The 27,565-nt window shown below is 40.6% G+C and overlaps 2 protein-coding genes across 2 annotated transcripts in view; one reads left to right on the forward strand and one right to left on the reverse strand.

The window, feature by feature from the left end:
* The window catches only part of LOC310738441 (uncharacterized protein), a gene marked incomplete at its 5' end in the record, with an annotated part of 500,089 nt that overhangs the window by 471,840 nt on the left and 684 nt on the right, over positions 1-27,565 (reverse strand). The window contains one exon of the mRNA XM_083563424.1: positions 23,362-25,968. Coding sequence (XP_083419550.1) covers positions 24,795-25,968 — 1,174 coding nt within the window. The 3' untranslated portion in view covers positions 23,362-24,794. The remainder of the gene's footprint in view (positions 1-23,361; positions 25,969-27,565) is intronic.
* Positions 1,009-5,089, forward strand: ptgs2b (prostaglandin-endoperoxide synthase 2b). Its single transcript, XM_083561817.1, has 10 exons — positions 1,009-1,157; positions 1,334-1,450; positions 1,540-1,683; positions 1,770-1,913; positions 2,154-2,335; positions 2,456-2,539; positions 2,732-2,978; positions 3,203-3,489; positions 3,857-4,004; positions 4,536-5,089. The coding sequence occupies exons 1-10, from the start codon at positions 1,097-1,099 to the stop codon at positions 4,946-4,948; spliced, it is 1,827 nt and encodes a 608-aa protein (XP_083417943.1). The 5' UTR covers positions 1,009-1,096; the 3' UTR covers positions 4,949-5,089.

Consider the following 27,565-nt stretch of genomic DNA (forward strand, 5'->3'; position numbering starts at 1 on the left):
GCACGCAGTGACTAGGAAATCCACCCATGCATATGATTGTATGCATGCATACTATTGTACATGTGCTGATTGAAAGCTGGAAGAAATCCCATCCCCAGGGTGTTCTCCTGAACTTGTGAAGACACTTTGACACATGTGTTCATGTGGACTAGAAGAGAAGCGACGCTAGGACGCCTGACCCGAACTGTTATGTGTAATTCTTTCCACTAGGGGGAAATCTTACACCGTAGCTCTCTACCATTTACATTGGTTGTAGTTTCCTCCAAAAAGAGTCTCATTAACCCAATTTTTTTCCTACCCACCTATCTTTAATTAAACTGTAAAAAATTTTTTTTCAAATGAACTATTGCTTAATAATAAAAAAAAGGGATATTCTGTATGGAAGTCAATTCTGACTTTTTTTTTCTCACAATTCATTTTTTTTTTACTTTTTCTTGAAATCATTGTTGAGTTCCTCATAACATAAAATTGGGGGAGGGGGGGGGGGTGTTAAAAGGTTCATCTCCAGTTGCAATCAATTTATTTATTCAGTGTATTCAGTCCTTGGCGTGTATGAATTTATAGTAATAGTTACAGTAATAGTATTGTGCTCATTTAACATGCAACATGATCTGAAATTTTTTTTCCATGCTATATAAAGTGTTAAACACTTTAATTAAATTATACACACAATTAAATCAAATATAAATAAATGGAAATATTTTTTTTTTTGGGGGGGGGGATCACAAATCATGCAAAGGTTATATACAACAGTCTGAAAACAAAATGTTTTTTTTTTTTATGTATAATGTTCTTCACTTATAGTGCTTTCTATTGTTTTATAGTTTACTTCTTTATGTAAGTATGTATTTATTTATTTATTTTTAACTGTACAGATCTTTTTGGACATGATCTGTATGAGGTTGCTCCCTCCCTCCCTTCCTCCCTCCCTTCCAGTGTGTACAGTGTGGAGTGCGCTTATAATGTGAGCAAGCAGGTAGTTGAGTTTTCTTGTACGTCACTTGAGGTATAAAAGCTACTGCTTACTCAATCCAGTTCATTCACTCAAAGCTAGCGAGGAAACAAACACAAGCTCGAGGCACTTGAAAGCGGAGGCATGTGCACTACAAGTCTGTTTCTCCTTTTATCCCTGGGCTTCTTCCTGACTTGTGAAGGAGGTGAGATATTCGCATAAAACTAGATCAAATCTTATTTTCATTCCAGACCCTAATCTGATTCATGTAAAGTTAAAAATACAAATAGTTGCTTGACTACTACTGCTCAATCACTTTAATGTATCGGTGCTGTGTGCTCCTGTGCCAATAACCTGTATTTCTCTATTGAACATGTACAGCTGACCCTTGTTGCTCGCAGCCATGTCAGAACCGTGGTGTGTGTACAGCTCTGGGTCAAGACTCTTACGAATGCGACTGCACCCGGACTGGATATTACGGACAAAACTGCACTACCCGTAAGTAGAAACGATTTGTAGGATTGAACACAAAATACTAGTGGAAAAATTAATCAGCCGCTCTCTAAACTCACTGTTTTTCTCCCTAGCCGAGTTCTTCACATGGTTAAAAGTGTCACTGAAACCAACACCAAACACAGTGCACTACATCCTCACACGTTTTCGAGCTTTCTGGAACATCATCAACAACATTCCAGTTTTGCGGGACTCTGTCATGCGTTATGTCTTAACATGTACGTTGTAACCCAAAACACTGATAGTTGAAAAGTTAATAACTTGACTTGATGACTTAACTCTTATGTCTTATGTCTTCAATCAGCACGATCCCATTTGATCGAAAGTCCTCCAACCTTTAACGCTGACTACGGTTACAAAAGCTGGGAAGCCTATTCCAACCTGTCCTATTTCACACGAACTTTACCTCCTGTTCCGCACGATTGCCCAACACCTATGGGAGTTGCAGGTGAGTGTCACTATGAAAAACCAGTTCTTTGGCATATTTTGTGACATCTTTAGCTGCTTTATATAAGTGTTCACCGTATGACAAAACAAGGCTGCATGCCCGAATGTGTGAAAGGTGCTTAGAAAAGCTTAGAGGTTAGCTTTTTACATATAAGAGGAAAAATATGCCTAGACTTCAAAAAATGTTCTCTAACATGTATGTTTATGGCCTTACTAATATAACATGCCTTTTTTATTTCAGGTAAAAAAGAGCTACCTGATGTGAACGTGGTAGTGCAGAAATTCTTGGTCAGGAGGAAGTTTATCCCTGACCCACAGCACACCAGTCTCATGTTTGCCTTCTTTGCTCAGCACTTCACGCACCAGTTCTTCAAAACTGACATGAAGCGAGGCCCAGCCTTCACTAAGGCCAAGAACCATGGCGTGAGTTTCGAAATCCTTCGGTTCACTGTTCAGTGAAATGCTTTAATGTTTCACGGCATCAATTTGTTATGTGATAAAACCATATTCATCTCCCATAACCGTATATATATAATTCTTTAGGTTGATCTGAGTCACATTTATGGGGAAGACCTGGAACGTCAACATAAGCTAAGGCTATTTAAGGATGGCAAGCTTCAATTTCAGGTAGATATCAAGTTTTGCTTTTAGGAAATGAATCAAAATGACCATTATCAGTCTCAATGAAACTCATGTTAATTATTGAAGAAATGTTTTTTTCTAGTATTTGCCATTGAATATCCTTTGACTAGATCACCGTCTTAATTTGTTTTACTTTAAAGTGGAGAAATGAAAGTTTTCTGGTCTGGTTTCTTTTAGGTCCTGGATGGTGAGGTTTATCCTCCTTCAGTCAGTGAGGTCCAGGTGGACATGCACTACCCACCTCATGTTCCTGAGTCTCATCGCTTTGCTGTAGGCCACGAAGCCTTTGGTCTGGTCCCAGGCCTTATGATGTATGCTACCATCTGGCTCCGGGAACACAATCGGGTGTGCGACGTTCTTAAGCAGGAGCATCCGTATTGGGATGATGAGAGACTCTTTCAGACCACAAGACTCATCTTGATTGGTAAAGGGGAACTGAAATATTCAAAGAGATGATAGTAATGTGTTTTAGGTTCTTAATTACAGCCAAAAGTAAATGTTTGTGGAAGTTTCTTCTAGTAATGTTTTTATATTTACTTCCTTCTTTGCCATCAAAGTAGATATTTCTCCAGAAATTTATATCGCCATTCACATCATTCAACATTACTATCCTTTACCAAGATTTTTGTGTCATTTTTGTTTCTGTAGGTGAGACCATCAAGATAGTAATTGAGGAATATGTGCAGCACCTGAGTGGTTACCACTTGAAACTTAAATTTGATCCCGAGCTCCTCTTCAACCAGCGTTTTCAGTACCAGAACCGGATATCCTCCGAGTTTAATACCCTTTACCACTGGCACCCACTTATGCCCGATGATTTCCATATCGAGGGTGAAGTCTACAGCTATAAGCAGTTCCTCTACAACACCTCAATTGTAACAGACCATGGAATAAGCAACCTGGTGGATTCGTTCTCCAAGCAGATAGCCGGCAGGGTAAGAAGAGATTATACATATAAGATTGTACATATAAGATTGCATTACAGAATATGCAGGTTTTGTTGGGTTTCATGTGAAAAGTCTGGGCAAGGTTTATGTAGGTTTGGCATAATCTTGACAGATATGACTACATATTGGAATTGCCTTGTACTACACAATAGAAACAAAATGTATTGTAATCTACAAAGACTTAGAAATGACTATGAGGCAGTTTTGTGTGGGGGTTTTGTTATTATATTCTTTGGGTTTGTGTAATAATGCTTTTGGTTAGTTGTAATGTGTTATTTTTATAATTAGGAATATACTCTCCATGGGTTTATTAAGACAGTATCGAGATTTAACATATTTTTTAATTGTTCTGTAGGTCGCAGGTGGTCATAACGTCCCACCTGCACTGGCGATGGTGGCGAAGAAGTCGATCGAAAACAGCAGATTGATGCGCTACCAGTCTTTCAATGCTTACAGGAAACGCTTCAACATGAAGCCCTATACCTCCTTCGAAGAGCTGACAGGTGAGAAGTAAATGCACTGCAATACAACTCGTATGTTTACGTATAAATGAATCAGAAAATTTTTTTTCAGCCATCTAAATCCAATTACTTTTAGTCCAAAGAGATTCGAGTTACTGGAGTGAATTGAGTCTAATGATGGATGTGGCCTGAGTGCCTGAGTGGATAATTAAGCTTTTCCAAACAGCAGTCTGGCAATCACCGTGTAAACTGGCAAATTTGCTTCGCCTGTGTAGTCTTGCCTGGAGTCCAAACACTCTTCTGTCATTATGCAGCTTGTAGATGTTGACATACACATTGTAATTCGGATTAAAAGGCTTAAATCGTCTAATGGATGCACTTGAAGAAGATGACTCGATATTTAACACTTCAACTCTCAGCCTGTCTGCCACTCATGCATATTAATAATTGGTGTCAGTGCTCAGTTGATTTAATGATACAACTAATAGTAATGTTATTTCTAGGGGAAGTGCAGTATACCTTTAAGTATATAATCAGAAGGACTAACAAACCTTTAAAACTTTAACACCTAAGGTGAAAAGGAGATGGCAGCAGAGCTGGAGGAACTGTATGGCGATGTAGATGCTATGGAGCTCTACGCCGGCCTTCTGATTGAAAAGCCCCGGCCCAATGCCATTTTTTCCGAAACCATGGTGGAGATGGGTGCTCCTTACTCGCTGAAAGGCCTCATGGGAAACCCCATCTGCTCCCCTGAGTACTGGAAGCCCAGCACGTTTGGTGGCAAAGTTGGCTTCGATATCATCAACACGGCCTCGCTTCAGAAGCTGGTATGCCGTAACGTCAAGGGCCCTTGTCCTGTTGCATCCTTTCATGTGCCCAATGTAAAGGACTCGGTATTGACGACGATCAACGCGAGCGCGGCGCACTCGGGTACAAACGATGTCAACCCAACCATTCTGCTTAAAGAGCGGAGTGCCGAGCTCTGAAAAACACTACTGTGATGGATTTTTGGACTCTTACTATAAGTTTTTATTTATTTATTTATTTATGACGTATTTATTTTATTTATGTATTTTAAAATGTTCTATTTTTATTGTATAGAAATGCTGTAAATTCTTGTAAATCTTTTTCTTTTTTGTGTGTGTGTGTGTGTGTGTGTGTGTGTGTGTGTGTGTGTGTAAAACTGTGTTTTATATATATATATATATATATATATATATATATATATATATATATATATATATATATATATATATATATTTATATATATATATATATATATATATATATATATATATATATATATATATAATATGTATTTATGGGTGATGAAAGGGTGAAGAGGTACTTTAATGGTTAAGATGTTAGACTTCTGATCAGAAGGTCATGAGTTAAAAATCCCATCACCACTAAGCTGCCACTGATAACCCTTGAGCGAGGACCTTAACCCCCAACTGCTCAGTTGCCAAATGCCATAAATGTAAATCTAAATGTAAATTAGTGGACATGGACACTGGTAATAAAACACCTCATGGCACAAATAGAATAATGCACAAGATATTGGACAGAAAGAAACGATGCCCATTACCAGGTTTATGAAGGGAAAAAAACGTGTCAGGTCCTGTCATGTGAAAAGGAGGTCTTCTGATATTACAATGATTTGAATGTCTGCTGCCTACGAGGAGCCTTTAAGCTGGTTTGAAAATATTCTACAGTCTTATCAGGGCTGAGGTTCCCAGAATGTTCCTAAAGTGTTTGCTTTGCTTTGTGGAAACCTGTACCCAGGTCATCACTAAATACAGACCCACAGCACGCTGGTTTTGCGGTGGTGGGGACAGACTCAAAGCTGGCTATTTATATTGTAAAATATAAAGTATTTTGTATTTGTGATTCCAGATGTTAACATTGTTGCCACTATTTACACTGTTCGTTTGTTTTTAAATGGAAATAATACTTGAATGACTCTAGTTTACAATTTCTTATATCTAAACGCTTCTTTTGCATTTTTACTGCATTTTTCCCTAATTTATTTGTTTCTAGTTTTTCTTTTTTTCTAAATGACATGATGGTTGATCTCCAGTAATAGACAACTATGCAAAAAACAATAAAAAATTTATAATAATCACCTCTGCTAGTGTGTTACAAAAACATTTTGTCACATACACGTCTATCAAATGTTTTTCAAACATATAAATCCTGCTAATATCCTCTTCTCTTTAAAGTAAATGATACATACATTGTGACTACATTTTAATGATACAGTGCATAGTCAAGTCAAGTCAAGTTTATTTGTATAGCGCTTTTCACAACAGACATTGTCTCAAAGCAGCTTTACAGAAAACAACAGTGAAGGTGAATGGTGTGCGTTTGTCCCTGATGAGCAGCCGTGGCGACAGTGGCAAGGAAAAACTCCCTTAGATGATATGAGGAAGAAACCTTGAGAGGAACCAGACTCAAAGGGGAACCCATCCTCATATGGGTGACATCAAAAGTTTGGTCATAAATCTTTCAACAATACAGAACAATTTGTGATCATCATAGATCCAGCATCAGCTTCTCCATGCCAGGGCCTTTAAACACTCGGCATCTACTTCTCCATGATCATCCATAGGTCCATAATCTTCACGAGGTGGGACGTGACTGGAGCTGGCCAAACCTCAGGAAGCCTCGGGATGGGGAGAGAAAGAGAAGCAGTGGAGAGGAATTAGCGTAGCTGCTGTTCATGATATTAACAGCACAAGTTGATAATGTGCATGTGATCAGATTTTCTGGAGCACAAGGTTGTGATGTGATGTGTGTGATGTGTGTTATGTGTAGGCTTTGCTAAAAAGATATGTTTTTAATCTGCACTTAAACTGGGAGAGTGTATCTGAACCCCGAACACTGTCAGGAAGACTATTCCAGAGTTTAGGAGCTAAATGTGAAAATGCTCTACCGCCTTTAGTGGACTTTGCTATTCTAGGAACTACTAGAAGCCCAGAGTTTTGAGATCTCAGGGAGCGTGACGGATTGTAGCGTGTTAATAGACTGGATAGATACATGGGAGCCAAACCATTTAGTGCATAGTATCAGTACAGCAGACTGTACACAGGTTTATTTTCCAGGCTTATATATGATATGAAAATAAAATGCAGACATTTTGAAATATTTTACCCAAAATGAAAAAAAAAATGTTTACATACTCACATACAGCTTATAAAGTATAAATCCTAAAAGATTTGAACATTGAGGAGAATGAGATATCAAATAACAAATATCTCTTGATCTAATGGGGTTTTAATGAAAATAACATTTCCCTACAATAATTTTATGTTTCCCTGGAATGTTTGCTTGTAATAAGCTCTCCTTAAAAAAGATCAGTACTTTTCACATTACACATTTATGTCTGTTCAAAAGCGAAACTTTATCTTAAGCAGGATCTTTTACTCTTACTGGAGTCATATTTAAGCAGGGGAAGTCCTTGCACTCTAGAAGAGAAATGGTGGTCTGATTAACTAGAAGTTCTTAGTAGGAACATGAGAAATGAAGAGAAAATCCATTGACCCCTGGAGCTTTGAGGCCCTGCTTCCACCTGGTACAATGATCACCTGGAGTGACCTGATCACTAGGACTCACAGTCATTCACACACCTGGCATTCTGACTGCGTCTACTATGACTTTTTATACACTGTTTCTGCTGGAGAAAGGGGTTCATGCACTGTTCATGACAGCTGCTTTCAGTTTCTTGGAATCAACTGTATATACATGTACAGGCTTTTTCAAATGCTTCACTCACATGATCTGGTAATGAAAAGCAGAACTAATTGACTCAGGAAATTAGAAGAAGCAGCCACTTTTGGGAGAACGCTAGAGGTGAGCACTGGAAGTGCAGGGTATAGCTATATCCAGGTGGTAGTGAGAGTTATTTATTCATTTTCTATTACAATGTTTTTTTCACAGATCAGCTCTCCAGTCTATTCTGGGTACAATGGGCAAGGAATGTTTTCGGGAAGGTGAAAGGAACATTTTCTACTGACCCTTTGTGATGCACCCAGGCTTATTCCAGCAATTAAACACAAAACTCCAATCCAGTCAGCCATTAGTGTTTAATTAGTGTGTTTAATTAATGTTGCTTAATAGTGCTCGCTGGCGACCGAACAGAGGAAGAAAGAAATGTGCCATTGCACAGCTAGCAACTGGTCACCCCAGGCACGTCTGACAAACATTTTTAGATCAGTAATACAGAAAGAACAGTGTCTAGGACCATTTGAGTTTCTGATTACAGTAAACAATCAGTTTAAGATATTCAGATGTATTCATAATGTCAAATATTTACATATAATTTGTTGCTATTCTGTGGTTTGATTTTTACATTAATGGGATTAAGTGGCTCTCATCCTTATCGAGAGCCACTTACAATTACTTACAAATATGCAGGGTCATCCATGATACAGCACCCTTGGAGCCTGGTTAAGAGCCTTGCTCAAGGGCCCAACAGTAGCACCGTGGTGCTAAAGGGACTTGAACCCCAAACCTTCCAATCAGTAACCCATAACCTTAATCAAAAAGCTACGGAGCTATTTTTAATATTCTAAACTCTTGGAGTAGCCTTCCAACAAAGATCTCACAACATTTTGCTGGACTTTCTGCTTGTTTTTAAACTTAGACAGTTTTGTGGGCATTTTTCTTCTGAGATTGCGGTCAAGGCGAGTGTTTCTTTAAGCGATAATTGTTACCATATTAGCTATGTTTTAACAATCCGGCTGGAGTCTTGAAGCTTTTCTTAATTATCATCTTTCCTGATGGTAGCAATGGACTAAAATCCAACCCTCCCCCTCTTCCAACCCATGGTTATAGAGCTTTCTTAAGTATGGATGCAAATATTTTGGCCCTAATGCCTAAAGCTTTTTCACCATTTCCTTTGTTTGTTGTATTGGGCTTCCTGGATATTTCATTTGCATTTATTTTCTGAATGATTTTCATATTTGTCTACAGTTGCTTGTAATGATGCTCTCAGTGCTTTCAGTTCAATGGAAATTGCTTTTAGACACAATATAACAGATTACATTTTTTTGAAATGAAGAAAAAAGGTGTATCCATTTACAGACACAGGTGCACTTCCAATGAATGGCTAATTAAAGCAAGACACACTTAAGTTGGTGCATGTAAACTTATAATGGGCTGGAATTCTGGTGTAGTTCAAGTATGTCTCAGTTACTTGCCAAAAGCTGCATGAGTTGTGAAGAGTCCTGATCATCAATTCAAATTTCATGCCTACAAATTAAAAACTTTACTTTACTTCTTCACACTGATTCGTTAAATGCCGTAACCCTGACTATTTCCTGCTAACTTTTCAGGCCACGAGAGGTTCCATTTCTGCAATAGTAGAATGAAGAGCTTCGTATGTGTGTGTGAGAGAGACCAAGACACAGGATGTTTACTTCCTAGTGTTTATTCTCATCTAGGTGGAACCTAGTTGTGAACCTGTTACTACTTGCCTTCAGACAACTCTGCTCCTGCTCTTTTTCTCTCTCACGCAGATGAAGTCACGCTTTCACATTGCGCCTGGGTTTCGGTAATATGACGACGTGGGGTTAAGTCGCCTCGTTTGAAATGCTCCAAGCCATATTTGGATTTCTTTCACGTGCCGTGCAAATGCTCAGATATGCTTTGACAAAAAAATTATCAAAATATTAAATAACTGGAAGGGAAAATGGTGTTGGCTGTTCGCCATAGTTTACCTGTTGGGTTTTGCAGTCTCATCTTTTCATGTTATGCTTGACCACGTCTTCTCCTGTGGGTCTGACTTTGGCATTTTGACCAATTTAAATACAATTTTAACATTTGGAGAATCGGTGCATAGTGAAAGGGGTGGGCTGTAACCCTCTGCCAGTAAGATACAGTAAAATGAAAAGCTGATTTTTTTGATCCACAGTTGAAATGTACTTCAATGGTTAATAAATATTCGCACTCTTAGTACAATACCTGTCCAATCACATACCTGGACTGAAAATAACTTTTGTATAAATGACTTTATAATAAGTGTTATAGCATTTGGTATGTAGCATATGAAATAGCATGTTTTTAGCCATTCTGTATGCTTTCTGATCATTTTTTTTATAAAGAAAAACAATATGTCTGTCTCAAGCATTCTAACACTTCAGCAACCTAACAATATAATGTTAGCATTAGGCACAGAAGGTGAATACAGTTACGCATGCGTTCGAGTGAAGTAAGGATTCAAGTAAAGGGTTCAAAATCAGCACGCAAAAAAAAAAACGCATCCGAAAAAAAAAAAAAAACTGTACAGCAGAACAGAATAAACAAAACATTCATTTGTTTAATTAAAAACCCGCGACAACATAATGAGGAAGTGAGTCACGACTTTTTTTGAGTGAACGATGACCAGGTTTGTTTTCCCCTAATGTAGTCACCCTTGTGTAATCAATGGCAGCTGGAATCTTTGCGATTAATATTTCACTGAGAAAGTATGTTCTTTTTTTAAGGAAAGGCACAATTTGTCACCGTTCAAGTTTTTCAACATATCACGAAATATCGAGGACATCAGAACAATGAAGCTGTTATCCAAATATATATATATATATATATATATATATATATATATATATATATATATATATATATATATATATATATATATATAATGTGTAACATTATTAGTGGGTACTATTCCAAGGTCCATTCATGTTTTGCAAGAGGGAAATTCCAGATGGAAGACTTTTGTTTATGGGAAGGTTTGTACCCTCTGATACCATACTGTCAGCGCTGCCAGCATTTCCACCTTCTGCAATATTCCCAAGCCATATAAGGGAACTGATAGACTTAACTAGTGTACTGGCCTCACATGGCGACAGTGATGAAACGTGAAAATCTTCACATACGTGACCCTTTAGTCAGTCTAGCATCCTCTCACAGTTCACTAAAAATTGCCACACAGACCACATGCCAAGCATATTAGCGAAAGCCTAAACTTAGCACCCTGCCACTGCAAACAGCAACCAGAAGGACTGAGCTGGAAGTGAAACAATATGTGAATGAAAAATAAGCTCAAGCAGCTGTTCACACATGACACAGAAAGATTTAGAATTCACTAATTGTTTTACATCGAAAGTATGATTTACAATAATTTGAATACACAGTGTGTAGGTTTAAATGTCCTTTCCGTATCTTTTCTTTAGGTACTTTGGTTTTCACACACTTCCCAGAAACATGCCTGTAAGTGGATTGGCTATGCTAGATTGCGTACCGTGAATAAATGAATGAAGGAAAAATACAAATCGTTTTTTTTTGTGAAAAATGCTGGGAATTATATTCCGGCAGTGTTAGATATTATATTAACTATAATACAATCACTATAATTAAGACCTCATACAAAGCGTGTAGAGATAAAAACACGTGTCAATCTCATGACATCATAAAACGTTCTTAACGATCATGTAATCGCACACTTCCTCTGAAGGTGTGTCACGGACAAGCCTTAAGTAAATTCTTACATACTTAAAATTTTTTCGACGTGAGAATTGCCACCTGCATCGATAGAGACAAAGACAAAGGTTTCACTTCAGTGCCAAGGTGTTGCAGTAATATCTATAAAGCTTATGTTTTTCGGCGACCTTTCGGCGACTAACTGCAAAGGGAATTTTCTGAGCTTCCTGAGTTTCTGTGAATAACTGAGCGTGAGAACCTTCTCAAGATTGCATTGAAATCAAACATCCCATTACACAAATGACAAGAAAGGAGAAACCCCCCTCGTCTCCTTGAGGTAGTTTCCGTCTGGCTTCTTTTGCATTGATCAAAAAAACTGTCATGCCCTGCGTGTCCCTGTTTCTGCTTTCTCTTTACTAAACATTACTAACTCTATTTTTAGACAGTATCACCTAGGCACATGTATAAAATCATGCTTTGCCCTATTCTAGCTCTTAGAATTAGGACGTATTTTAGTTTTGTCTCTGAAATAAAAGTGAAACAAACACATTATCCTTCAGTAAATGTGAAACTCTCTATTCAATGTCAGGTACAGAAGAAGAATAAAAAAATTATAAATAAAAGAACAGGATAACCAGACACTAGCTGCATATTGAGGCTGGAGTGTACTTTGTGTAGTGTACTTTGGGTATGTTAAGTAGATATTATTTCAAGAGAGCATCTAATAGAAACTACTATTTCAACTACTTCTGAAAATCGGCTTGAGAAGAAAGCATGACGAAATAATGGCGAACCCTTATTCAAGATTTAGCAACGCTTTTACACAATATTGTTCTGTACACAGGTAGACTTGAACACAAAAGTAGGGTATGATGTAGCAAACATATCCAGAGAGACCTGAATATTTCATCTTGATAATTCGCCTGATCGTCATGAGTTGACTCGTGATTAATCACAACTTAACTGCACATTTTTTCTGTTCTATATGTACCTTAAATTAATACTTTTCAAGTTTTTAATATTGTAATCAACATGTGCATGAACAAATATTGATGCTTTATGCAATCGTATGTTTGTTATTAGTGAACCCAAACTCAACATAGAGCATAAAGACAAAATATTCCTTTAAATGTTTGAAAGTAATTACTTTGTTTTAAATTATGTTAATCATCAGGACACCGAACAGAAATGTTGCTATGTTTCTACACGGACGGTTTTAATTGCCGGATGGGTGCATTTTGGTATTGATTTGAGGCTTGGCGAAACACTAAAACAAAGGTTTAGTGATTAAAAAAGATTTTTTGGTGGAGTTTATTCTTTTTTTTATATCTGAGTAAAGAAAAGATGTTGAAAATAAATTAGAAAATAAATTTGTGTTGCATTGAAGGTTTTAATTTAGCCTCTTTTACATTTATGAATTTATATTTTCACTTAAGAACGGTCAAACGGAAATCACGCTGCATTAATTATGTGTTAATTAAATTAGTGCCGTTAAAATTATTTTTTGCGTTTTTGACAGACCCAATGCAGTTGTTTTATGTGATATGGGGGCAAAAATAAAATTATTGAGATACCTGCAAAAAAAATTGTCTCTTCATTTAACGTCCAGTCAGTCGTACAGACACCCGCTTTTTTAGTTGTGTATTTTAGGACCGAATCTTGGAAATGTTTATCCTTGAGATGTAATGTTAATCTTTTGACTAAACACACACTGAGCACCAACCTGGTCTATGCGTTGTCTGGGCACTGAGTAACTTTACTGGTCTGCTGTGTGTAGGAGGTCATGATCACATGATTGATGGTTTGTTTAAAAGGAAAATGGTAGCTGTGATGTGATGCACACAAGAGCGCAGATGCTGGAAGCTTCAGCCGGAAAGACTAGGAAAGATCTTCTTAAAACTGTTTATACCAGCATATGTACAAACACACACTCCAAACCACACACCCACACACACACACGCGCATACATTAGGAAATGCATTCAAAACATATACAGCAAATGGTAGTATTCTTAATCAAATGTTCGGATACACACATTACATTAGTTCCTACCATCATTTTATTCTTGGCTAAAATTTCTGATCAATTTTCTTTTTACTGATTTGGGAATGGCTGGTGTGAATGGCTGGTGTTTCATTTATAACATTTTATATCATTCATAATCTGATTACATACTAAACATAATTAGTAAATAATAATCCTGCACTAGGGTAACAATATGTGGGATATATACATATCGCTGTTAGCTTAAAGGCATAGCTCTTGAAGCTAAAATCATAAAACAAACAAGACTGAAAGTTGGCAAATTGTTTCAAACTGATTATCTTTGCCTTTTTTTTTTATCGTAAAAATGTTCAAGTGTTAACACTACAGCAACACAACTTCAGTGAATTTTTGTTTCATCTCACTGCATGCCCACAGTGTCACCTAGTGGCCTAATGAAGGACTACATTATTTAATCCAATGTTTTATGTATGTTCTGAAAGGGGGTCCAGAAACAAATAAAAAAAAAATATCCAAAAATCGCATCAACGACAACCTGGTGACACCATCAAATGTGATTTTCATTCATTTTTTCCCCAAGCTTGCATCTTTCAGTTGTTTTCTTTAGGTAGATTTTCTCTTCGGTCTTCTCTTCAGGAAGTACAGCTGCTCGAAATGCTGCTTAGTTTAGTTACGGTCTGCTGATTGACTTGGTCATTCGACAACCTTCCACTTTCCCCCCACTGAAAATTTAATATATGTCATTGCCTTGCTGCATGATGCTAAAACTCATTAGTCACAACTTTAACACAATTCTGATAAACTAAATAATTATAGATCCTCATTTACCATTAATTTTAATTCGCTTTTCAGCCGTGTGATGTAGCTTCCTGTTTTTGATTTGTTTGCTGTTTATTTAGTTTTTGTGTCGGCATTTAAATTATTACAGTTTTCTAGCTCTTATCCCTTAAGTAATCTCAAATAAGATTTTCGATTTTCTGTACTCTCTCTTTTCCGTCGACTGTGTTTCTTTTTTTTCTTTTCTTTTGGAGGTGTGCTTTATTCCCTGTTTTAAAGCAGTGACTGGAGGCCATTCTCATTAGACCTGTGAACGCACACTGCAGTAATCACATCAATATAGGTAATTTCTTTGATATGGCAAGTATCTGGCTCATTCAGTGTGTGAAGTCTGACATGTTTAGTCAGTCTTTGTCCGTCGCTAGCAATAATTTTGTCTGTGAGAAGTTCACTCTTTGACAGAGAAGATCCTAGCATTAGAGGAGCACACCCAGAAAGTCTGGATGCGTCATGTGACCAACAGGTTTGCTCTCCTCAGGGAAGCACCCACTGATAAATCTGAAAAAGCTCTGGTTAAAGGAGACTCTTTTCTGAGGCATGCAAAATTAGCGAGGCCTTTAGAGGCACCAGCAGCACAGGTTAGGTGTATACTGGGAGCCAGGTAACACACCCCTCCTCCTGGGTATAGTTACAAACACCAGCCCCGTCTAAATGGCAGAGGAGGCGGAGTCACACCTATCAATAATAATAATTATACCTTGACACTGTCAGCTCCAACTACAGTCCATTATTAAACAGTCCCCTTTATCTCCAAGATTCTAGAAAAGGTTGTAGTACAGCAGTTCTGCTCACATTTATTTAGGAATAACATTTATGAAATGTATCAGTCAGGATTTCGGCCTCATCATAGAACAGAGACGGAGCTAGTTAAGGTGGTAAATTACCTGTTATTGGCCTCTGATCAGGGTTTTGTCTCTTTACTTGTTTTGCTTGACCTTAGTGCAGCTTTTGACACCAGTGATCATACTATCCTCTTTGCTAGACTAGAGAATGTTGTTGGAATAAAGGAAACAGCTCTTTCCTTGCTCAGGTCTTTAGGCCAGCAGAGAAGGCTTTGCTGGCCCTGACCGCCCACCACTGGTATGCTGTAGTCCCTTCACTCTCACACGTTTACTTAGGTTTGTTGATGGTAGTGTGGTGATCCCTCATGACTGTGTTACTTTCTGGTTCTCGCTTTTAGTTCTGCTATAAGGAGACTTAATAATCTATATCTTTCTTTCCCTGTCACCCCTCTTTTCTCTCTCTCTCTCTCTCTCTCTCTCTCTCTCTCTCTCTCTCTCTCTCTCTCTCTTGTTTGAGTTAAACATGCTCCCAAGGTACCAGTGACTACTGTTCCTGCTCTTCTCCTCAGATCTTCTTGCATCGTCCCAGCATGCCTCTGGATGGTCTTTTCGATTGGAGGCCACTCTATGCAGCTGGGAAAGTTTCACATCATTGGCCTGGAGATCCATGAAATTATGAAGTAAGAACAGGAGCTTTGAGGATGGATTTGGACTGTTGTTAATGTCAACAGTCTGCTACACTGACTCAGGACTACAGTTTGCATCTGATCACTATCACTGCACACCTTATTGTCATTCAGTGCCACCCAGATGAGGATCTCTGGGAGTTTTTCCTTCACCACAGTCACGACCAGCTTGTTCATTAGGGACAAACTTACACTTATAAAGAACAATCTTATTAATTCTTCATCACTGCATTATCTGTTTAAAGCTGCATTTAGACAATGTTCATTGTTAAAAGCGCAATACAAATAAAAATTAATTTAATTGACAATGATGCTTTCATTGATATTATACATGTCAAGGGGTGTGACATACAGTATTAGGCATCACATGAAAATGCAGTTGTGTTGGAAGCAGGAAACACAAACAAATGTAACTATAACAGTGACTTGACATAATTTTAGAATTTAGATCTAGTATCTAGTAAATTGTAGTATCTAGATGACTGGGTTAAATTCTTTACAAAACAGCAGGTCTTGTGGGATTTACCCAGTATGCAGACGTTAGAACCTGTTTAGTTTTACATTTTGTCAAGCCCCCCTGCTTCCATTACATGCTTAAACAGAACAGCTGTTGGGTCATCCTGTGGTCCCACCTTGGTATTCATGAAATGAGGTGTGGTTAGAGCAACTGCTAGAGCAATTAATTAAAACACCTTCCAGTCCTTGGCCTGGGTTTTTGCTAAAACTGCTGCTCCTTCTCCATGTCCATTTCCAGGAAGGCCTGGTGTTTATTCTAGTAAATGCTAGTGAGCATCAAACAATCTCTATGAGTGGCAACACAAAAGTTTCTCAGTCCCGGTTTTCTGGACTAGTGTGACACTTTATTAGTTGGACTGAAAGTGCCACAGCTCTTTGCTGCTGTTCAGTGGTTTGCAAAATTCTGCACAGGTGTGTAATCCTTACCAGTCACAGAAATCCAATGTGCTGTGACGTAGCTTCCTGTGTTTGACTTGTTTGCCACGAGTTCCGTGTTTGTATTTCTGTTGCCGTTTCCAAACTTAACTCTATTCGCTATTATAAGCACTATGTTGGTTGTGTGTCTGCCATTGAGCACAGGTGAGGATTCATTTGAGTTGGACCTGGAGGCTGTGAAGAAACAGATCCACACCCTACATGCAAAGCATACCCAGCTGCGAGAGTGGAAAGCGGCGCTGGAAACACCCTGGGCGGACGATCACTTGTCCCAGGTAAAGTCTTTTCCTGCCCAGGCACAGCGCACCTAGAACGCGGCCTGCCCAGGTGTCGTTCACTTCTGCACCGGGGCACCACGAACCCTGAATGCTGGAAGACGCGAGCCAAGCCCATGACGAGGTCGTTTCCCCTCCACCGCCACCGACCTTCAAGGTCTCGACCGAGAACCGCTTCGCCCCTCTCCACGAGACGGAACGCAATACCGTGATTCTTGAAGATAAGGTACACACTCGCTGGTTTCCTGGTGCTCATGTTCAGATGTCACTGCGTAGATACCTGCGATCCTGAACGGGAACTTTGAGCTGTTGTTCTTTATGCTGGAGTGATCGACACCAGGCAAACTGAGATCTTAAAGAGGGATTTCAGGATCCTGGTGGAGACGGTACACAGCACATCACCCACAACGAGGATCAAAGTGTCAGGACCTCTTCCCATATACCAGCTGGGAATTGAGAATTTTAGTAGACTTGTGCACTAAATGTATGGCTACAGTCATGGTGTCGAGAACACAAACTACTCTTTATTGATAAATAGAATATTTTCTGAGAGCGTCCTAGGTTCTTCCATCCTGATGGCCTGCACCCCAACAGAGTTGGAGCAGCAGTCCTATCAGACAACATTTCTAGGATGCTTCACACCATCTGACTGAAAGTAATACATCATGCAAATTTACAACTATGACAACATTTATACAACAAACCAAATCGCTACAAGTACACATATGGCACAATTTATAGAAACCGTGTCTATTCCTCGTGTTAAAAAATCAAGAAATAAAAAAACAAGATCCAGAAATAATCTTATTGCAGTTAAAACTGAAATGTCAAATAAGAAAACACAAGAAAGTTCTAAAGTTTGGTCTTCTACACATTAGATCATTTGCACCCAAAGCTTTCATTGTAAAGAAGATGCAATAAACCTAGATAGATAATAATCTCTCAGCACACTATCTCACTGAGACCTGGATTAAACCAAATGACTACATGAGTCTAAATGAGTCTACAGCATCAGGATATGCTTATAAGTATGAGCCCCATCAGACTAGTCATGGGGGTAGTGTAGCAACCATTTACAGTGCCCTTCTTAATGTTAGTAACAGATTAGGATTCAGGTTTAAATCATTTGAAGTGCTCGTTCTTACTGTACTTTCAGATATACATAGAAAACCCCCTAATATCTTTCGCTCTGGTCACCATGTACAGACCACCAGGGCCCTACGTTGATTTTCTTCAAGAGTTTGCTCATTTCCTTTGTAGATGTTGATGATGCAAATGATGCCCTAGGATTATCATTTGTGGATTTATTAAACTCTTTTGGGGTTAAACAAAACATCACCAGACCAACTCATCATTTTAATCACACACTAGACTTAATAATATCCCACATAGCAGACGTCACTGATATAGATATTTTACCTCAGAGTGATGACATCACAGATCATTACCTCATATTGTACACACTACCAGTAGAGCATTTTAGCCATGTTTCACCATGTTATAGACTTGGTAGGACTATTGTACTAAATGCTGCTAGTGCTGAGCACCTTAGCAAACTCATAGAAGCAAAAAAAAACAATCCCAGGTTCCTTTTCAGTACAGTAGCTAAATTAACAACAAATCATGTATCTGAAAAATTTATTCCATCACAATTTATAAATGTCTTCACTGAAAATATTGAAAGTATTCGAAAAACAATTGTGGAGGTCCAACCTCTGACAACATCTCCTGATCCAATTGAAAATATTATTAGAATTGGAAATATTATTAGAAGGCATGGGCTCAGTTGGCATGGATAACTGAGTATGTCAAATAATAAATTCTGCTAAGACAGAGATTTTGCTCATCAGCCCAAAAACCAGTACACAGAAGCTCCAGCATTTCAACCTGCATTTAGAAGGATGTTCTGTAACTACTAGTTCAACAGTAAAAGACCTGGATTTATTGTAGACAGCAACTTGTCTTTTGAAAATCATATCAACCAAATTACCAAAACAGCCTTCTTTCACCTTAGAAATATTGCTAAGCTAAGAAACATGTTGTCTATATCTGATGCAGAGAAGCTTGTCTCGTATATTACCATATAAACCTAACCTTATCATTCCTACACCGGCTCCCTGTTAAGTTTCGAATTGACTACAAACTACTGCTACTTACTTAAAAAGGCTCAAATGGTTTAGCCTTTATTTATCTTTCCAGTCTTCTAACATGCTGAAATCCATCACACTCCTTGAGATTTTAAAAACTCCAGACTACTTCTTAGAATAGCAAAGTCCACTAAAGGTGGTAGAGCATTCTCACATTTAGCTCCTAAACTTTGGAATAGTGTTCCTGACAGTGTTCGGGGCTCAGACACTCTCTCCCAGTTTAAGTGCAGATCAAAGACGTATCTTTTTAGCGATTTCTACACATACCACACATCACATATCATAACCTTGTGCTCCAGTACATCTGATCACATACACATTATCAACTTGTGCTTGTTAATATCATGAATAGCAGCTACGCCAATTCCTCTCCACTGCTTCTCTCTCTTTACCCGCAAACATCCCAAACCATCTAGAGATGTACCAGCGCCATTTGAATCCCACTTAATGTGGAGTTTGGACATTGGACATTGGACATTGGACCTCTTTAAGTGTTTAAAGGCTCTAGCATGGAGAAGCTGGTGTTGGATCTATGATGATTGCAAATGTTGAGTTATTTTATGAGTTGCTCAGTAGCTCCTGGTTCCATAAACTTAAATGACTGTATAAGGCTGTAGAAAGAACATTAATAATAATCTTACATTCCAGTGTTCATGTTAGTTCTCACCCTCCAGTGTTCTGTATTGTTTAAAGACTATAATCAAACTCTTGATATCACCCAAATGGGACCCTTTTGAGTCTGGTTCCTTTTAAGGTTTCTTACTCATAACATCTAAGGGAGTTTTTACTTGCCACAGTCACCATGGATGCTCATCAGGGACATCGTTCACCTTAACTGTTAAATTCTGTAAAGCTGCTTTGAGACAATGTCCGTTGTGAAAATGCTTCAGAAATAAACTTGACTTGACGACTTCAAGTTTTGCCCTCTATTCATTAATCAGTGCTCGAAAATACACCCACAGAGAGGTCCCATAGCAATTAGAGCTTCATTCTATTCGGGGCCTGTAATTAAATGTCCTGGTGTAAACACTGACCTTTTCAACAACCAGTGTATCCTGTTGGTGAAGGGTGCAGCATGCTGAGAGTGCCTCATGTGTTTTTGGCAATTTTATATAATTCCTTTTTCTTCAGGTCCCTGGCTCAGTTTTTCTCTAGTGAAAGGCTGTAGGAAGTGGTAGCTCAGTTTTAAAGTGTTAGACTTTGAAAGTTGTGAGTTCAAAATCCCAACACCACCAACTACCATTACTTAGCTCATGAGCAAGACTGCTTAGTTCCTCTTGACAACCTTGTCTTAAAAATTAATATTAATGAAATTCCCGCCATATTTTACTGTTCTATGGTGGATGCACAGCCATTCCTCATTTTTGCCACCTTGTCCCACCTGCTTTCATATCTTAGAATCCTTGATTTATTATATTTGTTTTTTGCAGTTGCAGCCACAAAGTATGTGGCCCATGTATGCAGGCCTTATATTTTCTATGCAACTTCTCATGGGACCTTTACATTGTCTATTGTTCTTTGTTTGGTTTTTATAGTCATTAAGGGTTATCGCTGTGTATCTGCAAGTCAATACATATAAAGCCAGACTGTGATCACATTGATCTTATGGTTAAACATTTCTATCCTAGAGAGAGTATAAAATATTCTGTCAGCAGCTCCTGACATGCTCTGTACATTGTCTACTATACATAGTCACCTGGGATCACCCAGGTGACTATGTATAGTAGACAATGTACAGAGCATGTCAGGAGCTGCTGACAGAATATTTTATACTCTCTCTAGGATAGAAATGTTTAACCATAAGATCAATGTGGTTAAACATGTGGTTAAGATCTGGATGTCCCCGTGGGCCCTGATACTTTTGTCATATATTTTTTCCATTCATTGAAATATGGATGCTTCCCATTATCTGCTTATGTATGAAAAGGACTGCAGTGGGAGATTATTCCTAAGGAGAAAAGCAAAAAAAAACTTACAATATAGAAAAGCTAATTGTAAAGAGACTGGGTTGATTTGAGACTTAATGGTCAGTGCTAAAGTCTACTGCATATAAGAGTAGAGGCATTATGATACTAGTAGAGGGTGGCATTTTCCAGTCCTGCTTGGTTACCAGTAAATGTCAAGGTATGAAATACGTCTTTTTAGTATAGCAGTTTTTAGTTATGGTACAGAGGAATGACTAATCTCCTTTTGAAAATCAGGATGAGGATACAACTGGCTCTGGTTAGAGGTGTTTTTTTTATTTCTTAATAGCTGAGATTAAATGTACTATTGTCAGATAATATTGACGTTAATATGACCTTCAAAAATGCAATATGCACTTAGTGGTAAATATATAGTTGGAGGCCATTCATTAAAATGATGCAACACTTAAAAGTAATTTTAAATTTCCATGCTACTAGACCCCACCTTAGTGTAATGAACTGATGAATCATTTTGAATGCAGAGTTTCTGTCAAGTAGAAACAGGTGGTCTGTTTGACCAGATTAAGCAGAATACTTTATTACTGTATCAGTTCATTCTTCAATATATTAATCAGCAAGGGAGAGGCTTTTACTACATATCTTGGTAGGAAGTGCAGGGTCAGCCACGATACAGTGCTCCTGTAGCAATGAACACTAGCAACGCAAACACATAAAACAATGAACACAAACACAAAAAAAACAAAACAAAATAAAAAAATACATTATATATATATTGCAACCTCAATACTCATGGGGTTACATTCTATGACCCCTCGTGGGTAACAAAAAATAAATAAATAGGGAGGTTTTGACTCTTTTCTTTTGATGGTTTTGTTGAAGGGGAATGGTACCGTTCTTTATCTTTTGGCTTCTCCCATTAGGGGTCGCAACAGTGGATCATCAGTCTCCATACCCCTGTCCTCTATATCTGCCTCTTTCACACCAATTACCTACATGTCTTCCCTCACCACATCCATAAACCTCCTCCTTGGTCTTCCTCTTTTTCTCCATCCTGGTGGCTCCATCCTCAGCATTCTCTTACCAGTATACCCAATGTCTCTCCTCTGTACATGTCCAAACCATCTCACTCCGTCCTACATGAACCACCTCCACCTTGAACCAGTCTGTCATTCAAATAGGAAATATAGCTTTTATAATAACATTTTGTACATATGATTAGGTTAAAGAACATATAGAATTTCACTATTGTTATGAGAAGGTCCCTCGTTCATTGCACTAAAACAATAAGGAAACACTGGATTTTAGAATCTTAGAAGTTTAATGATAAGTGCATTCAGAGTGCATCTTTGGCTGTATAACAGCCCACCTTCAAAGACTGTGCATTTTTTTCCTCAATACCATGGGGAAATAAAAAAATCGACCTTCACAAGTCTGTTTTCTTTCCAATCCCCCGATGGTTCCATGAGCTTCTGTACAAAAATTTGCATATGGATAAAGGGACATGGCATCTTTCCAGAATGAGGCATTAATTGACTCCCAGGGATGGACAACCTGTGGTCCAGCTAAAATCCACAACGACAAATATAATGACAAAGGAGCTGTTGAAGAGGATGGAGGCATCCTTGTGGTTGAATGAACATGGGTTGGATTAATTGGCTGTTTGGAATTAGTTTAATGTACGTTTTGTCACAAGTTACACAGTCCTCACTAAACGTATGAGGCCTACATATAAGGCCTAATACTTGCCCCATGGATGTACCATGTACATACATTTTATAATTGAGGCCAAACAGTTTAATAGCCACTCTGCCATACAGCCTAGATCAGTGGAAGGCTGATGATGGTTTTCCTTCTGGAACTTCTTCATCTTCACACAGGATCTCTGGAGCTCAGTCAAAGTGTCCTTGTTGTTCCAAACATCTTCCATTTGAGAATGATGGAGGCCACTGTGATTTTAGGAATCTATGGTTAAATCTAAAGCTAAATCTGAAGTGTTGTTTCAAGGAGTATTTTTTTTATACAATTTTTAATTTGTACTTTGTCCTTATGAATTTGAATGATTTTAGCACCATCCTGTAACATAACCGAATTTAAAAGATGGAAGAGGGTCTGAACACACTGTATGTATATGTGAAATTTGAGCTATGATGCACAATGTACAGTGGAATAATGCAAAAAATTCTAAATGGTCAATATGCTGGGTGGCGTTAATGAAATGAATGTAGAAATGTATGGTTAACTGCACTATATGGACACAAGTTTGTGGACAATATTCCACAAGATTGCTATGTGCTTTGTGAACAACGCATTCCACATTCAGTCCCCATTTGCTGTGTGTTGTTGAGGAGATTTTTCTCATTCGTCTACAAGGGTGTTCCATCCATCCATCCATCCATCTTCTCCCGCTTATCCGATGCCGGGTCGCGGGGGCAGCAGTCTAAGCAAAGATGCCCAGACTTCCCTCTCCCTAGACACCTCTTCCAGCTCTTCCGGGGGGACACCAAGGCATTCCCAGGCCAGCCGGGAGACATAGTCTCTCCAGCGTGTCCTAGGTCTTCCCCTGGGTCTCCTCCCAGTGGGACGCGCCCGGAACACCTTCCCAGGAAGGCGTCCAGGAGGCATCCGGAACAGATGCCCGAGCCACCTCAGCTGACCCCTCTCGATGTGGAGGAGCAGCGGATCTACTCTGAGCTCCTCCCGAGTGACTGAGCTTCTCACCCTATCTCTAAGGGATCGGCCAGCCACCCTGCGGAGAAAGCACATTTCGGCCGCCTGTATCCGGGATCTTGTCCTTTCAGTCATGACCCAGAGCTCATGACCATAGGTGAGAGTAGGAACATAGATTGACCGGTAAATCGAGAGTTTTGCCTTGCGGCTCAGCTCCTTCTTCACCACGACAGACCGGTACATCGACCGCATTACTGCAGAAGCTGCACCGATCCGTCTGTCAATCTCCCGTTCCACCCTTCCCTCACTCGTGAACAAAACCCCAAGATACTTAAACTCCTCCACTTGCGGCAGGAACTCCCCACCAACCTGAAGTGGGCAAGCCACCCTTTTCCGACTGAGGACCATGGCCTCGGATTTGGAGGTGCTGATTCTCATCCCAGCCGCTTCACACTCGGCTGCAAACCGTCCCAGTGCATGCTGAAGGCCCTGGTCTGATGAAGCCAACACGACAACATCATCTGCAAAGAGCAAAGACGAAATCGTGTCGTCACCAAACCGGACACCCTCCGACCCCTGGCTGCGCCTAGAAATTCTGTCCATAAAAATTATGAACAGAACCGGTGACAAAGGGCAGCCCTGCCGGAGTCCAACATGCACCGGGAACAAGTCTGACTTACTGCCGGCAATGCGAACCAAGCTCCTGCTTCGGTTATACAGGGACCGGACAGCCCTTAGTAAAGGGCCCCCGATCCCATACTCCCGGAGCACCCTCCACAGGCCGCCGCAAGGGACACAGTCGAATGCCTTTTCCAAATCCACAAAGCACATGTGGACTGGTTGGGCAAACTCCCATGAACCCTCCAGCACCCTGTAGAGGGTATAGAGCTGGTCCAGTGTTCCACGGCCTGGACGAAAACCACATTGTTCCTCCTGAATCCGAGGTTCTACTATCGGCCGTATTCTCCTCTCCAGTACCCTGGCATAGACTTTCCCAGGTAGGCTGAGAAGTGTGATCCCCCTATAGTTGGAACACACCCTCCGGTCCCCCTTCTTAAAAAGAGGGACCACCACCCCGGTCTGCCATTCCAGAGGCACTGTCCCCGACCGCCAAGCGATGCTGCAGAGGCGTGTCAGCCAAGACAGCCCCACAACATCCAGAGACTTGAGGTACTCAGGGCGGATCTCATCCACCCCGGTGCCTTGCCACCGAGGAGTTTCTTTACTACCTCGGTGACTTCAGCTTGGGTGATGGACGAGTCCGCCTCTGAGCCCTCAGCCTCTGCTTCCTCAATGGAAGACGTGACGGCGGGATTGAGGAGATCCTCGAAGTATTCCTTCCACCGTCCAACGACATCCCCAGTTGAGGTCAACAGCTCCCCACCTCTACTGTAAACAGCATTGGTGGGGCACTGCTTTCCCCTCCTGAGGCGCCGGACGGTTTGCCAGAATCTCTTTGAGGCCAGCCGATAGTCCTTCTCCATGGCCTCACCGAACTCCTCCCAGGCCCGAGTTTTTGCCTCGATAACCACCCGGGCTGCAGTTCGCTTGGCCTGCCGGTACCCGTCAGCTGCCTCAGGAGTCCCACAAGCCAACCAGGCCCGGTAGGACTCCTTCTTCAGCTTGACGGCATCCCTTACTTCCGGTTTCCACCACTGGGTTCGGGGATTGCCGCCTCGACAGGCACCGGAGACCTTACTGACACAGCTCCGAGCGGCCGCTTCGACAATGGAGGTGGAGAACATGGTCCACTCGGACTCAATATCTCCGGCCTCCCTCGGGATCTGGTCAAAGCTCCGCCGGAGGTGGGAGTTGAAGATCTCTCTGACAGGAGGCTCGGCCAAACGTTCCCAGCAGACCCTCACAGTACGCTTGGGTCTGCCGAGTCTGTCCAGCTTCCTCCCCCGCCATCGGATCCAACTCACCACCAGGTGGTGATCAGTTGACAGCTCCGCCCCTCTCTTTACCCGAGTGTCCAAGACATACGGCCGCAGGTCAGATGAAACGACCACAAAGTCGATCATCGACCTACGGCCTAGGGTGTCCTGGTGCCACGTGTACTGATGGACACCCTTATGCTTGAACATGGTGTTCGTTATGGACAAACTGTAACTAGCACAGAAGTCCAATAACTGAACACCGCTCGGGTTCAGATCAGGGGGGCCGTTCCTCCCAATCACGCCCCTCCAGGTGTCACTGTCGCTGCCCACGTGTGCATTGAAGTCTCCCAGTAGAACGACGGAGTCCCCAGTCGGAGCACTGTCCAGCACCCCTCCCAGAGACCCCAAGAAGGCCGGGTACTCTATACTGCCGTTTGGCCCGTAGGCACACACGACAGTGAGAGACCTATCCCCGACCCGTAGTCGCAGGGAAACGACCCTCTCGTTCACCGGGGTAAACTCCAACACATGGCGGCTGAGCTGGGGGGCTATAAGCAAACCCACACCAGCCCGACGCCTTTCACCATGTGCAGCTCCAGAGTTGTAAAGAGTCCATCCTCTCTCGAGGAGTGTGGTTCCAGAGCCCAGGCCGTGCGTAGAGGTGATCCCGACTATCTCTAGTCGGAACCTCTCAACCTCACGCACAATCTCAGGCTCCTTCCCCGCCAGCGAGGTGACATTCCACGTCCCTAGAGCTAGCTTCCGTGTCCAGGGATCGGGTTGTCGAGGCCTCCGCCTTCGACTGCTGCCCGATCCTCTTAGCACCGGCCCCTTACGGTCCCTCCTGCAGGTGGTGAGCCCACTGGAAGGCGGCCCCACGTCGCTCCTTCGGGCTGAGCCCGGCCGGACCCTGTGGGGGAAGGCCCGGCCACCAGGCGCTCGCATACGAGCCCCAACCCCGGGCCTGGCTCCAGGGTGGGGCCCCGGCTGAGCCATACCGGGCGACGTCACTACAAGGGTGTTAGTAAAGTTGAATTTAGATGTTTTATCTGTATAAGATATCATAAGATATCAGATAAAATATACCTTTATTCATCCCACAGTGGGGAAATTTCTGTGTTACAGCAGCAAAGAAAAATAAATGTGTAAATATATAAAAAAGTAGAGACATAATCAAATCAATCAAATCAAATTTTATTTGTCACATACACATACATACAGGGTACGACATGCAGTAAAATGCTTTTTACGGTGGTCCGGCATGAGGGAATAGAATGGGGAGAAAAATAAAACAAGAAAAAAGAAGGCAGATAAATAAAGTATAAAACTATATAAAATATAAGAATATATAAAGATATATATGAGACAAAAAGTTGTATATACAAAATATGCTTGTGGCAGTAAACAGTAAATCAGTAAACAATTTAAGGTGGTTTGTGTAATTGTCCTTAAAGTGTCCGTGTGCGGTATGGTGTGGTATAAATATAAAGTGCACTGTGCTGTCCAAAATTTAAAGTGTTGTTGTGCGAAAAAAAAAAATATGTGCAGAGAAAAAGTGTGATGATGGAGAGAGTGGGCCAGATTTTAGATCCTGGGTGTTTCCTGGTTTAAACTCTGCCTGCAGGAAGAAGCTCCTCCTCATTCTCTCTGTGTTCTCTTTCAGGGAGCGGAAGCATTTCCCTGAACGCAACAAAGAAACGAGTCCATTGTTGGGATGGCTGAGGTCCTTCATAATCTTCCTGGCTCTGGTCCGGCACTGAGTGCTGTAGAAGTCCTGCAGGTCAGGGAGCTTGGTGTGGATGGTACGTTCAGCTGAACGCACCACCCTCTGGAGGGCTCATCTGTCCTGCAGAGTGCTGTTCCTGAACCAGGAAGTGATGCTACCCGTCGGAACGCTCTCAATGGTGCAAGTGTAAGTGTAAATGTACATACAGTGTAATACAAGTATATACATTACAGTGTAGGAATATATATATTAAAAAAACCCACCAATAAAGTAGTTACGCTTTCAAACATATCGCACA

Source organism: Silurus aristotelis (genome assembly GCF_946808225.1).
Source record: "Silurus aristotelis genome assembly, chromosome: 15".
Classification (NCBI taxonomy): domain Eukaryota; kingdom Metazoa; phylum Chordata; class Actinopteri; order Siluriformes; family Siluridae; genus Silurus; species Silurus aristotelis.